This window comes from Daucus carota, chromosome 1 (genome assembly GCF_001625215.2).
Source record: "Daucus carota subsp. sativus chromosome 1, DH1 v3.0, whole genome shotgun sequence".
In the NCBI taxonomy this organism is placed as follows: Eukaryota; Viridiplantae; Streptophyta; class Magnoliopsida; order Apiales; family Apiaceae; genus Daucus; species Daucus carota.
In genome coordinates, this window is record NC_030381.2 from 37,344,748 (window position 1) to 37,359,299 (window position 14,552).

At 35.1% G+C, this 14,552-nt stretch overlaps 2 protein-coding genes across 3 annotated transcripts; both read right to left on the reverse strand.

Annotated features, from left to right (window-relative positions):
- Positions 1-711: 711 nt before the first annotated feature.
- LOC108204614 (two-component response regulator ARR14) lies at positions 712-7,410 on the reverse strand. Of its 2 annotated transcripts, none has more exons than XM_017374139.2 (6): positions 6,717-7,410; positions 4,598-4,750; positions 4,131-4,529; positions 3,885-3,961; positions 1,809-2,990; positions 712-1,022 (listed from the first exon to the last, which is right to left on the reverse strand). In XM_017374139.2, the coding sequence occupies exons 1-5, from the start codon at positions 6,889-6,891 to the stop codon at positions 1,809-1,811; spliced, it is 1,986 nt and encodes a 661-aa protein (XP_017229628.1). In that variant the 5' UTR covers positions 6,892-7,410; the 3' UTR covers positions 712-1,022. The 2 variants fall into 2 exon arrangements, with proteins under 2 accessions (XP_017229628.1, XP_017229629.1); XM_017374140.2 differs by lacking the exon at positions 6,717-7,410 and adding an exon at positions 6,221-6,362 and having other exon boundaries at positions 882-1,022.
- Positions 7,411-8,600: 1,190 nt separating this feature from the next.
- LOC108195200 (phragmoplastin DRP1C) lies at positions 8,601-13,827 on the reverse strand. The gene is made up of 16 exons (XM_017362155.2): positions 13,279-13,827; positions 13,120-13,183; positions 12,628-12,732; positions 12,325-12,426; positions 12,157-12,207; positions 12,008-12,069; positions 11,757-11,847; positions 11,558-11,622; positions 11,240-11,434; positions 11,004-11,123; positions 10,851-10,921; positions 10,420-10,645; positions 10,217-10,267; positions 9,742-9,994; positions 9,248-9,387; positions 8,601-8,951 (listed from the first exon to the last, which is right to left on the reverse strand). Exons 1-16 carry the CDS (start codon positions 13,408-13,410, stop codon positions 8,826-8,828), a joined length of 1,854 nt encoding a protein of 617 aa, XP_017217644.1. The 5' UTR covers positions 13,411-13,827; the 3' UTR covers positions 8,601-8,825.
- Between the last annotated feature and the right edge of the window lie 725 nt (positions 13,828-14,552).

The window sequence follows — 14,552 nt, forward strand, 5'->3', positions numbered from 1 at the left end:
CGAAACCGAACCGACTAAAACCAAACCGAGGTTTTTGAAACCGAAACCGATCTGACGGTTCGGTTGCGGTTTCGGTTTTTAATTTTAAAAACCGAAGATTCGCGGTTCCGGTTCCAGTTTTACCTTAAAACCGCCCCGAACCGAACCACGCTCACCCCTACTAATAGGCATTCACCCAAAGATATTTCCATGAAAAGACCACGTACCAGGCAGACACTTGGCCTCGACACTTATATGAAAAGACCACGTACTAGTACGAACACTTTCCAAATATCAAAAAAGCAAAAATTTACCGCCATTTCTATGAAAAAGACCGCGTACTACAAAAATATGGCCAAATACCAAAAATATCCCATTTGAAACATGCATCAAGTTGAGCAGGGCCATCATAGTTACCTCACACGCTGTACAAACAGGTTTATGCAACTGTCCACCTAAACTCAATAATGAAGGGCAGCAGATAGTGCTACTTCAAGGCACTGATGTCAAGTGAGAAGCTCTAATGCGGGGAATGCATGCCAGTGGCAGCCTCTTGCATAATTCATAATTACAAAACCAAGCCATTTGGTCTAAAAATATATACGAAAATGATTCTGAAAATATGCAAAACTTGACAACTAAGACAGGTATTGCATGAAGGGGCTGTGTAATACATTGCTAGAACAGCTACAAAGATATACATCGGCATAAAAACCACAGAGAGATCTATACTAGATATTAAACAAGCAAATGCTAAACATTGACGGTATTTAATATTTACAAGCATTTCTCAATTTCAACAGTGATAGATAGGCAAACACCTGGAGTTAACAGCCTGCAACTACATAATTACACAAGCTGCGTTGACAACTTATTCACTGAATCTAGCAAACTAAGTATTACCTACGGAGACCACTAGAGTTTTCACCTGCATTCTTAATTCAAGTCTTCTGCAGGACTGGACTTCGGTTCCACAAGTTGATGAGATACGAAGAACTGGCAAAGTTCATCCTAAACATTTGGTGCTGATATGCAATGCCAGGCTGTTTTTACACAAAACTCAACATTAGACAGAAACAAAAAGGCGAAGACTATCTAAAGTCTACCCTATAATCATAAAGGCACCTATTTGATACTTGATACCCTTAGTTACATTATATGTCAAATGCTAAAGACCACTGTACATTTGGCAATTTGTCCATTAAAATAACCAACCCGGCATTCTTTGTTGAAAAATCCAATATGAAAACTTTCTTTTCTAAGAGAAAGAATAACTTTTATTTGATGTCATGAGATTCAACCTCACAGTCGCAGAATCATGTGATTAGTACTCAGCTAACCATCCAATGGACACTGATTAACAATTAAAGAAGTCAACATATAGATTCTAAACAGCTAGCAAAGTAGACAAAACCCATGCCTGAATAATACTCCCTCTGTCCCATTTAATTGTATACGTTTCTTTTCAACTGTTCGACACGCATTTCAATGCTCTTATAAAATATAGTTCCGTAACTTATTTTTGAGATTTTCTTTTTCTGAATAAAAATATAACATCCAAACTTTAATTCAGAAAAAGAAAACTTTAAAAATAAATTACACAACTATACTTTACAGGAGCATTAAAGTCCGTGCCGCGTCCCCGTCCCCCAATGTATACTACTCAGGGGGACGGAGGGAGTAACAAAAGAACTGATGGTTATCTGGAAAACAAAATGCACGGAGGCTCTCAAACTATAGACAAAAGAATCAACTATGCATGTCAAGCCAACTATACATTTGTAACTTGTAAAAATAATTTAGCACACAAGCATAAGACAGGAATATACCTATTCGGAGAAAACACTCATGACATCATTCGGAGAGAAGTATTGCATCATAGGGTTACTCATATTAACACTTTCGATGAAATCTAAATTTGGCTCCTGCTTCACTTTTTTCCCATTTTCCCTATATGTACTTCCATTACAGCTTATAGGTGCTTCCACTTCATCAACTGCGAAACGGCTAGGAATGCATGCTTCTTTGCCAACAAATCCAATATTCCTCAGTGTTCCATGATCAAGCACATGACTAGATTTCTCACTATAAGAACCTTGGCAGTCATTCATATCACGAAAAAGAACTGGCACCTGTCTAGAAGCATTAAATTCCGGGGCTGAATTTTGGACTCTCCTCAAGGCATTATTTTCAGCAATTCCTGAGCAAGATGACACAGACGGAGAGACAGGACCGGCAACTGAGTATCCATCAAGAATCTTGGCAGTTTTATGATTTACACCCAACATTTGTCCAACAGCAAATATGGAATTATTTGGCTGAGGTGTTGTCACATCAGCGCTACTAAAGATAGCCTCAGCACCAGGAAAGCTGCAGCTTTGACTAATTGAAGGCCTATTTACCACCTGAAAACTGGGTGGTTGAGCGGGGACAACAAGGCAAGAAGGTTGCACATTGATGGAAGGGGTGGATTCCTGTACAACAGATTGTTTATGCTGCTGTTCTTGCAGCATCCTTTGCAGTTGTTGCTGATTTTGCATAACACCCATTAACGTATTACCGTTCTGTGAAGCTAGCCCTGTAAGGTTACTGCTAGGACCGATGGAACCAAGGCTATTAGATGACCATGTCTTGAAATTTGAATTGACATCTTCCGGCGATTCTTGGGTAAATTGCTTGGAGATGTTTGATGGGCACTTTATCAGAGGCTGCCCATATGCCACACCTACATCACCACGGACACTCTCCTGTCCCTGTCGAGATCCTTGTAATAGAAACTGCTGATGAATTGCTGGTAATACAACATTTCCAGCGGGTTGACCTAAAAGCTCAGCATGCAGAGCTACCAATGTCTGTGGAGGAATTTGACCAGATGCAGCCAAAGCTTGGAAATCAAATCTTTCCAGTGGGCCTAGTTTCGGATTCTGCTCTATATGACCACAAAAAGAATTAGGAAGCCCAATTTGCTGTTGTGAAACACCACTTAACCTCTTCAAATATAGTCTGAATTTCTGCAGATAGAATTTTAAAAATAAAAAGATTAAGGGAAGGAGATATGCAAAATTTAAGAACAGAAACATAGATATATGCAGCACCAAACATATGTATATATATAATCCCCATCTACTAGAAGGGCACAGTAAAGCATCACAATGATGCTATAGTCCTTACCTAAATAAAATATTAATATACTGATACGTTAGCAAGCCTTGATATTCTAGAATCTGATAAACATTGATATAAAGAATCTCGATATTCAATGCATGAGTTATGACGTTGTTGCCTTGCAAATCCCACAAATTTATACTTTAAACTTGGAATGCCATAAGATAAAGGAGTTAATTCACACTACTTAGGTAAAACAATCAAACTTGCATATAAATCTTTCTGAAATTTTAGAAAACCAACATTTAAGCACCATCATTGTTTTGTTTACTTATTATAAATGAATAAGCCCCTGGATCTATATGCCATCACTGTCATCCATATCTAAATCTTCAACTTTCTCTTTTCCAATAACTAACACAGTTCCTCACCAGCACAGGCCACAAGTCCCTATCACCATTATAACAACTACTTTCTCCGCTGAAGGCATGCACTTCCTCCCTATGTTTTTATTGATTTAGAGGCCAAAAGATGAATAAGGAAAAAGTATGATCTCAGAGAGGTAACTTCTGTAGCTATAGATCAATATGCAAGCACAAACACAGGATAAGTGAGTAATAAGGGCAAACTTATCCATTTAACCAAAAAAAAAATATTAATAACAACTTCAATTCAAAAAACCTGAAAAAATATTTTAGAAGAACCTCACCTACAATATACACTTCTTTTAATAGTGACTGGGAGCTAGGAAATGGAAAATTGTAAAAAATTTACTATATGCATATGAAAAGGGGATTCACCTGCAAGTGGCTTGCAACATTTTCTCGAGTCAGGCCTGGGACATTCATCAATTCGAGAATTCTTTTCGGAACAGCCTCTGAAAGGAAACCCGAAATATATAGTTAAGCATCGAGCATATATAAACTAATGAGTGCTGCTCGTCTTTAACAGGGCACAACATCTTTTAGCTAAAATATGCAAATTTGAGCTTTGAAAAGTACAAGTTAATTGAGAACAATTTTATAAGGAATTGTTTGAGTTCGTACTCTCTATTCCAAGTTGGTTTACTGCACTAACAAATTGCTGATGGAGCTCCACCGACCAGACTACACGTGGCTTCTTTGATGCAGAAGGGTCATCATTATCGAATTCACCATCATCTTCTTCTTTAACATCTCTCCTCTTTTTTTGAGCTTTTAATATTCCTTCTGATCCCTCATTAGCAGAAGAAGCATATTCCACATCATCGGTTCCTCTGCGGTGCCGATCACTTTCATCCAAACTGCTTGAATTCTCTTGTTCTTTAGTTTCATTCCACTTTTTCCGAACAACATGTTGCCATATGTTTTTTAACTCTTCCTCACGTATAGGCTTGATTAAGTAATCACAAGCCCCATGTTTAATTCCCCTCATAACAGCACTAGTTCTTCCATCTGCTGACATCACTGCAACGCCATATATTATATTAGTATACAAAACACACTAATGGACTGTATTAAAAATGACTACTTACTAATGACAGGAAGGTCCATTTCCAAACCAACAAGTTCGAGGAGCTTGAAGCCGTCCATATCAGGCATATGTACATCACTCAGTACCAAATCAAAACAACCTTTTTTCTCCCGTAGCAGGTTTAACGCAGCAGTGGCCTGGGAGCACGTAGTAGCTGCAATGACGAACACATTTAGTGAAATATAACACGGATAAACAAAACCTAGCAGATAATCTTCAAGCAAGGAGACCAACTTAAACTATTATTATATTTATTCAAGAAATTATTGCTTAATCTAACTGTAAACTTCCAGAATATTACAAGTGGCACATCATGCGCAGACTGCAGTAGATAGTTGCATGTAAAACCATAGCATGAAGGTGGCATAACCTATAAAAAAGCGGACTGCAGAAAGGATGACTTGACGTCTATATTAAACCCATATCAGAAGCCTACACTTTATGGACAGACTTAGATAAGCCAGTGACCCTATATAAGGCTACCCTTTATATAATATAATTTCCAAACCACTGATTGACAGGCATGCGCTTTTGAAATGCTCAACGACCTCAATCCAAGACCTTCCCATGAGACATCTAGTCATATAAAGTTATTTCTCTCACAATTTATAGGTTCCCAATTTTCAATCACACAGAAACATGGGCGTGAGGTCCTCAGAAGTAGCAAAGACTTGAACAAAAACAATGGTCATATCAGGTAAGTACCCATAATACACTCATAGCGAATAAAAATACCCTTATCTACCAAATCACAGTTTACTACTTGGTTCAGTCATGGTGTACTTTCTGATACATTAGTATATACCAAACATAAATTTCATTTTACAGGTATTTTATGTTCCTCAGGTTAAAAGTTTGGTAGTTCTTTAATTATCAGGTTAAAAGTTTGGTAAGATAAAAAAATTGCAAATCTCAAATAATGTCAATTGCTAGAATATTCAATCTTTGTATCCATTAATAAACTAAACCAAACATAAAGACCTTACCTCTACTCTAAAATAGTTGAAAAGATATTGCCCAAAGACCCTCGGCTTGAATAATATGGAATCGTACAAAACTATTAAAGTTTTGTCTATTTGGGCCAACTTGCGGGCCTCTTTATTTTATGATATGATTTAACGGGTTTTTTTATTACAACTAAAACACATTTAAACATCCTCATTAAAACATATTTCTCGGGCCTATTTATTTATAAGTTTTTTCACTGCCTTAATTACTAGAAACTTATTCAACATACCCAATAAAAATATATTAATCCAAACTCACTTATTAATGCTTTACAAGATCTATTTTAGTTGAAAGTTGCATATTATTCTAATATAACCGTATTTTCAACACAAAATTATATATTAAATATATAATAAAAGAACAAATATTATAAGTCACTCGTGCATCGCGTGATTATAAGCTAGTAACATATAAAACGCAAACAAGAGCATTTATCAAAAACAAATATAATAAGCATAATAAGAGTATAGTATAAACATAAGAGAGACTGGAAAGTAAACATCAACCCAACATCAGACCTACAACATCCAGACATAATATCATTCAAAATAGTTATAAAAAAAACAATGGAAAAGAATAGAAGACCTATAGCAACTTAAACCACCTAATGACTAACCCCAGTATTAGCTACTTTAGCAACTGTCATCTCTACGGGTTACTGGCTCTAATCTTTGCATCCACTACCCCGACCTGAAAACACATCGCACTCCAAAAACGAAGAAAATATTCAAATTTCGCTTGATACCAAACAACATAACAAAGTCCATAATTGGAAAGGAGTCAATCGCATGCCAAAAAAACATAGTAACGAACTCCACAAATGGAAGGAAAAAAAAAAATCAATCTTCAAGTGTCGTCCTGAATAAATACAAATTTACTCTATTTATATTAACGAGTTTGCCACCCATTAGAACCATACACCAATCATGAATGATAAAAATTACTGAGAAATGGAAACTACAATCACAAAAATATACAAACTCTAATTACTTCTTAACTATCCTACCACTAAGCAATTACCATTGAGAAAACAAACAAAAAAAAACGGCTGAAATACCACAAATTGGGATTCTACATTAGAAGAACGAAAAACAACAAAAAGAGGACCTCACCTAAATAACTGCATCTCCTAAGCATTTGCTCCACAATCCTCAAACAAGTGAAGTCATCATCAACAACAAGAACCCGTAAACCAGCCGGAAACATATCTCCTTTATCCGAATGAACACCATAACTACTCGCAGTCGAGCAAGAGCTGACATACGGCAGCTTCTGCAAAGTAGCCATTCAAGAACCCTCAAAACCCCCTAAAGATCAAACCTTTACACTTCAGCAGCCATACAAACCCCTTAAACAACCCTAATATCAGAATTCTACACTTCAGGAGCCAGCAAGAACCCTAAAGATCAAATCTTTCCACTTCAATATCCAACAAAACCCCTAAAAATCAAATCTTTTCACTTGAATAGCACACAAGAACCCTAAAGATCAAATCTTTACACCCCAGAAGCCAACAAAATCACTTCTTTCAACACTCTCTATCATTAAACCAGCTCAATTTCATCAGATCCCCAATAATTAGTGATCACAAAGTAATTTCACAAAATGAGCTCAAGGTAGTTACTTAATAATGATGGTATTAGTGTGAAATGATGTGCATATAATTAGGATAGATCTGCACAAAGATCGATGTGGGAAAGGGAAGAATGATTGAAGGAGGTAAAAGGGTGTTGTTCTGTGGGAGAAATCTTGGGTTTAGTTACATAGAGAGAGAAGATAGACAAGAAAACGACATTAGCAGTGTGTGATTTATACAAGGAGGCAAGTTATTAATAAAGTTGTCTAAATAAAGTAGTAATTATTATGAGACAATTCATCTTAAAATTTTAATTTAGCAACTCAAGTATCTCTGTCTTTTGCTAAAATCGTTACATAAATTTACAAAATTAAAAAAATCGTTACATAATGAACTTGGTAATTAAAAATCAGTGTCTACTCATTGGATAAGAGAGTTGTGGACCTTATACTGGGCCAGGAAAGATGTGCGGTGAGCATTGTCCATGTTGGTTTGTCATTTACCACCTTTTGTTGTGTAGGCCTCTATTTTTTCCATTTTCTGATTTATGAAAATATAGTAGAGATATTTTTGATAATTAATTATAATATGTACGGTTGATAGTTGTTTTTCAAAAGATTATGATGTAACTAAATTTTTTTAATTTTATTGTGAGTAAATTATAAAAATGTGGTCAAACTCTTTTTTTTTTCCAAAAAATTATGGCAAAAATTGATTCCGTTTAACGGTCTTTTATCGATAGAATTAATATAATGTCAGGTCCTCTTATTGAAAATTTTAAATTCTGGTCATTAAATTGTCAAAACGGTAAATTTAACCGTCGTCTTATATTTTGTTCTTTTATTGATATTTGAGAGGAAAAAAAGATTATACCGACAGCTTTTTGAATCGGAGATAATGAATAAAAAAATAAAGATTATAACGTACTAATAAAATATTAAAATGTGTGAATTGTTGGATAAGAGATCAGATGTACTAATAACAATAAGCAGGTCAGGAAGAAGACAAAACAAGTACATAAGGTATTTGTAGATTGTGTAATAATTCTCCAACAAATTTGCGAAGAGGACAAAATGGGAACTATACATACACTGTGCGCCATACTTGTATTCATTGAGCTTTTGTTTTTATCGTTAGCCACAACACAAATATATACTACAGTATGTGAATACTCTTAACTCGATAGTATTATAGTAATGATCTTTCTATAAACACTTGTATATACATTTCTGTCCGAAGAATAAAAATATTTAATTGTCAATATTGACGAATGAAATTCGATATCGTTATGACAAGTGATTTTTCTATAAACACGTGTATACATTTTCGATAGAAGATAAATATTTGATTATCGCGTTAAACACCAACAATGGTGCCAAGCACTAACAATCATATTAACAATCGTGTTGCAGCCTTGCAGGTTACTTGAATCTCTGTTATCTTGATTAAATCATGTGTATAACTGTTGCAAGAATATGATATAAGCCAGTGTTGAGGAGTACTATACAAACTAAACAAATATGGGCTGAATATACTGTTGATGAAAGAAGTATATCATGATTTCTAACTCCTGGAACTGGATTTCTATTATTTTGTGAAAACTCAACTTGCTGAGATGAGGAAATGTACGGCATTTAGCATGCTGTTACTTCCACGCAACAGCATCAATATCGTCTCTCGCAGACTTGTAAAGCTCAAGTCTCTTGGCTAATGTCTCTCTCTTTTCCATGAGTGAGGGGTCCTCGTCGAGCATTTTGCCAAGCTGCTCTTTCTGCATCAGTATAATTATGTGCATCAGAACTCAGAGCTCAGTCTAATAAAATTTCTGCGGAAATGTGAACTACACTTACTTAATCATCTCAGTCTGTCATACATTTTAAGAGATTAGAAGACCAGAAGAATAAAAAAAGCTTATGTGAAAATGATTATTGTACATTCTTTGCACAACCTTGACATTGAACTGCTATAACTTCTGAGGAAGGCTTATTCTTTTTTTGGGTTAAATTTCGCGAAGTAGCCTTAAAATTGATGGTTGGTAGAACAAGTAATGAAAGTAGAAGAGAGTACCTCTTTTCTGCCAATCTGCGCATAAAAGTGGTTGAGAAGTGATCGTCTGGCCTCTCGAACTTGACAGTGAACGACAGCCTTTGGAATGGAACTCCTTAGGGTCTCACAGACCATGTTAATGTAACCAGAGACATTTGATCCTGATATGAAGCAACAAGTCCACAAGTTGATTAACTTCGGGCTTGGGATATTATGGAATAAACTTTACAATCAATCATTTACTCCAGCTTTTCTGCAGAAAGGATCTCATCTGTACTTGTATTATATTTTACAAATATACTCAATCCCAATATAGCAGAAGGGTCAAACTCCCTTATTTTGATATCAATTATCATGTCAGTAATTCTTAATTTGGAGAGTTTAAACATAGTTGTAGACTCTGGAAAATTATAAATCCTTGATGTGCTGAAGATTTAACTAATAGGAATCCTTTCTGTGTAAATGGGAGAGTATACTTTGTAAGTAGTGTGCAGAATATGCAATGGACTGTTTACCAATTCTCCTGAAATGAACTTCCGTGTATCTTTCTGCATTTGGAGCTTGCGGATTTGGATTTTTGTCTGGATTTTTTTCTTGAGTTTTGTCTGGTTCATTTTGCAATTTTCTGAAGAATTCGACTGTCAGGTAACTAGACTCCTGATCCACTAGCCGTATAACCGTTTTCCTACTTTCATCACGGAACTTTTCTAATGCTTCATTTGAAGCAGCTGCTATATCAGATTGAAGTGTTGGAAATCGCTTTAGTTCCTGGAACAGCCATCCAATGACGTTAAATCACAATGGCTTTGTATAAACCCCAATGCATAGCATACCTTTCTCCTCGGAAAAAATGTTTACACATATGCAAGAACGATCCCTTTTTCCTAAGTAATGCAAGAACTAATCTTCTTTGTGTACAGAATACAACTCTGTAGATTTCACCATCTACAAATTATTTGCAATTATTGACATAATTTAAAGTTTGTATACCTGTGTTTCAATCAACGACTTCCTCACTAGTTCTTTGAGTACTATGTGAACCTGAAAAAATATAATTGTAAATGTCATAAACTTAACTTAGCCAAAATGATCCACTTCTTTTATGCAATGCAACGTTTCCCTTGGTTAACGAAAGGCAAATTAACACCTAGGTGAACGGATCAAGTATGATACAGGCTGAGTAAAGATCTTACAGCATCAACACAAGCTTCAGCAGGGCCTTTGAAATAGCCAAGAGATCCATCAATTAGTCTTCTGTATCCTTGTTCAGGAGCGATTAAATGGGGCTGATAACCATCTGCTTCAGTAACTACTCTCTTGACGTTACTTGGAGAGAGATGACGATCCAATGGGAGTTTCTTTAAAGCAGCTGGAAGTTGGTGATCAAAGACTCCATAAATTTTGTGTCCACCAGCTCGCCTAAAATATCAGTTTTTTATGCTATCCACATAAATAAAGATCTAATCCAGAATCTCATAGTTCTAGCATAAGGCTAACCATCTAACCTAGTTAACAAAAGAGCGCAAATTCTAAATCATCATGTAAATTCTAATTTCAAAACTGATTGACAAGGAAACGGTCTTTGTATATGAACTGGTAGATAAGAACTTGAATAATGCATTACCCTCCATCCAAGTGCTCCCTAAATACACGATCAAATGCACGGCACATGTCTAAGATGGTGTATAGTTGCGCCTGCAGATGCAATTGGAACAAGTCAGAACAAGACCTAAATAAAAAACAATCTCTCTAATGAATAAGCATGCTAAATATATACCCCTCCGTCAGTACCAATCGGCCTGCCAATCCGGTCCAACTCTGCATTAAGCTCATCGATTGTTTTGTTTATTAAAGCAATAATGCTAGGTATTCGTTGCCTGATTACAATTTCCAGATGCTGATTTTCACCAAGATAAATGCATATATGTCAATGTTAAAATGTACAATATAACATTATTGTATGTTTATTTATCAATATTCTGTAAATAAATATGTCAAGTGTAGTGGAGAAACCTCTGATAAAAGCTTTGCAAGATATTCTGAACCCATTTTATGGGCCAAGTGTCCATACTCGGGGCTAGATTCAAAATATTCCTGCTCCTTGCGGCGAGCAGCTATCATGTCAACATTTTTGTTAATATCAGCTTGTGAACGGTTCACAATTCCAACCCATGGATGTTGCAGTCTGTATGACCTTCCTTCAAGAACCTAAATATTGATTAATATTTTCGTATTTATCTAGTCTAAAAGAAAAACCTACTAGTAGATAAGATGCAACACAGAGTAGAAGCTATTAGTATTTCAACAATAAGAATATTTCTGAGTCCATACATCTATGGCACTTGTTCCCTTGTCCATCAAATCAAGTTTTGTAAGCACTCCGAATGTCCTTTCACCTGATAACATCAATTCAGACGGGGAAATCAATTCTGTCATTTCTGATGTGTCGACGCTTGGGTCAATTTAAATTAATGAGAAAACGAGGTACCACAAGATTCTAATGCTAGATAACAATGTAGGTATTTAATACCTGAAGGATCAACTTCTCTTGCTAGCTTGATAGCATCAGAAGTGGCAATATCTTGATTAGCAGGTGAAATGGCCAATATAATGCAGTTGGGCTACATGAATCAAAATGATCATCCAAATTACCTCAATATGAAGCAGTACAATGAAGTTAAAGGAGAAAAATATCCTTGTGTATATAATGAGTGATCTTAACTAATGTTACAAAGCTCCGCTCCTAGCTGCTGTTGGTAATAATTAGTATAACATCCTCACCTTCTCAACATAAGAACGAACCATATGTTCAATGTCTTGAACAATTGTCTCTGGCTGTCCCTCTGCAAATTCCGCCAATTTGCATCATATTGACATAAACATAGATGCTGTGGCTTAAGAACAAGAAAAAGTAGATACATCATACTTACCTACAGCAACCTTTGTCAGCCCAGGAAGATCTATGAGGGTTAAGTTCACAACTGTAAACAAAACCATGCACTCACATAAATGACACCTAGATCGGATTCTCATAATTAAGGAGAGTGCATTTGAAAATTAGGCCTATTATCCCGGAACATATCCTAATTACTACATACCATTTGGAGAATATATGCTAAGTTGGATTGGATGGTTAGAGATTTGCTTGGATTTCCCTGTTACGCGGTCTGTTTCATCTGAAATCTCCTGACGCACAGCAGCTGCATTAGGAATACAACAGTTTCAACTTAATTAACTCAACATACTGGCGAGGACAATGTTTTATAGTGTACAGTACCTCAGAATAACCTAAATGAACATAGACATAACCACTAAGAAATAAACTGCAGGAATCGGAAAATGAATTAAGAAACTCCAGCTGATAATAACAAATTTTCTTTATTCATCATATATAAACATACCAAAATCAGAGAACCTTTTCCTTGGAGCATGAAGAAACTCTGCATATTCAGAACCCCCCTCCACCTTATGTAGTTGCAAAACCAATGGCCTTCTTGTCACAATGCCTTACATTTAAAGAAAAAATTCATCAAAAATAAAATAAATCTGGGCTTGTTATTGTTAAGTGACCAATTCTCTCAAAATCTCAAGATGACAGGAGCCTGAGCTCAGATACCATGTTAAATGACCAATTCTCCCAAAATCTAAAGGTGTTGAGAGGAGTACTTACAAGGATCATATTATATTAAAGATTGTGGGAGCCTGAGCTCTGATACCATGTTAAATGACCAATTCTCCCAAAATTTCAAGGTGTTGAGAGGAGTGCTTACAAAGATCATATTATATTCTAACATTTATTTGGGCAAACAAAGTCATTTGATCATGATTTCGAATCACAAAACTTCCTCATTATCAATAAAAGTGGTCATGATTATTCCGAAAAAGTGAATTACCTGATCCCCGGGGCAGGAAATCCCTCCCAACGACACTTTCCAACACAGAGGATTTTCCAGAACTCTGCAAAAAATCGAAAACAAACATTCATAAAAGATGCATTTGCATGATAAATATAATAAACACAAACATTACAAAAAAAAAAAAAAAAAAAAGACCTGGCCACCAACAACAGCAACAGAAGGAAGAGCTTCCCAGAGAGACATTCCTTCTCCACCATGATCACCCAATACAGTGCAAGCTCTTTGAATTTTATTAACCAGCCCTATCAGGCTTTCCATTCTCGCCATTTTATAGTTTTTGGCGATCTGATTAAATAATATTTGTATGTGCGGGTATATTTCGAAAGATCTCAATAGAAATTAGAGCTCAATTCTGATAGATAATATATTTTTATAGGAGTGTATTTGTGTGTGTTTTGTGCATGAAGACAGTTACAATCTTCTTGCGTGTTTTGTCCAACGGAGGAGGTAACGCTGAGTTCGTGACAAAGGAAATAATTTTTAGTTTTGGAAGAAATTTAATTACCAGTATGCAATCTTTTTAATCCAGTTTTTTTTTTGAAGAAATCTTTTTTTAAGAGATCTTTTTTTTTTTTGAAGAAATCTTTTTAAAAAAGTTAATTAATATGTATATTATTATATATTTTTTGATAAAAATTGATGTCAATTGATATAGTGGTCATATATGTATAGATAATAAAACAAAATAATATTTTTCAATCATCACAATACAATTAGGAAGAAGTTTAGAAAGGACTCTTCACTCTAATGAGTTTTGGAGTTGTAACTGATTAATTTTGCTGAAGAAGCCAAATTTCTCCTCGAAACGGTGAAGAAACAATCATAATATACCTAGATAAATCAATAATTGCACATGAACTCGATCCATTTTTGTTGTAAGGAGAACTCACGTGACTGTTGTTATTTTGAAGCATTTTCTTCATTGTTTGCTGCATGAACACATTTCACAAATTAATAAATTAAAACAAAAAAATAATATACTAGTATATTAATGTCTGAAGATCATAAAAATTATTATTTGTGTATTTCGGGGGGCCGTGAACACATTTTAATAAATGTATGTTCCTTTTACCACTATAAAAATTACAATCAATATCTCATCAAACTATCTTGATATATAGTGGAATCTAAAATTTCACTTAAGTCAAATTTGGGAAAAATTTGAGAAAAAATTGTGAATAAATTTTGGAGCATCTAACAATTTTTTCATTTAATTTGATTCACTTAAAATGTTAATTTAATTAAGATCTACGTTGATTCCGTATATGATATCCAACTATAAATTAAACGCATCTTGTGAAACCAAATTCCAAATCGAATTGGTTTTTGATTTAGTTCACACAGGATGGGAATTTGATATAAAAAAATTTTAAATTCAAAAAATATTCATAAAAGCATTGAGGTATCTT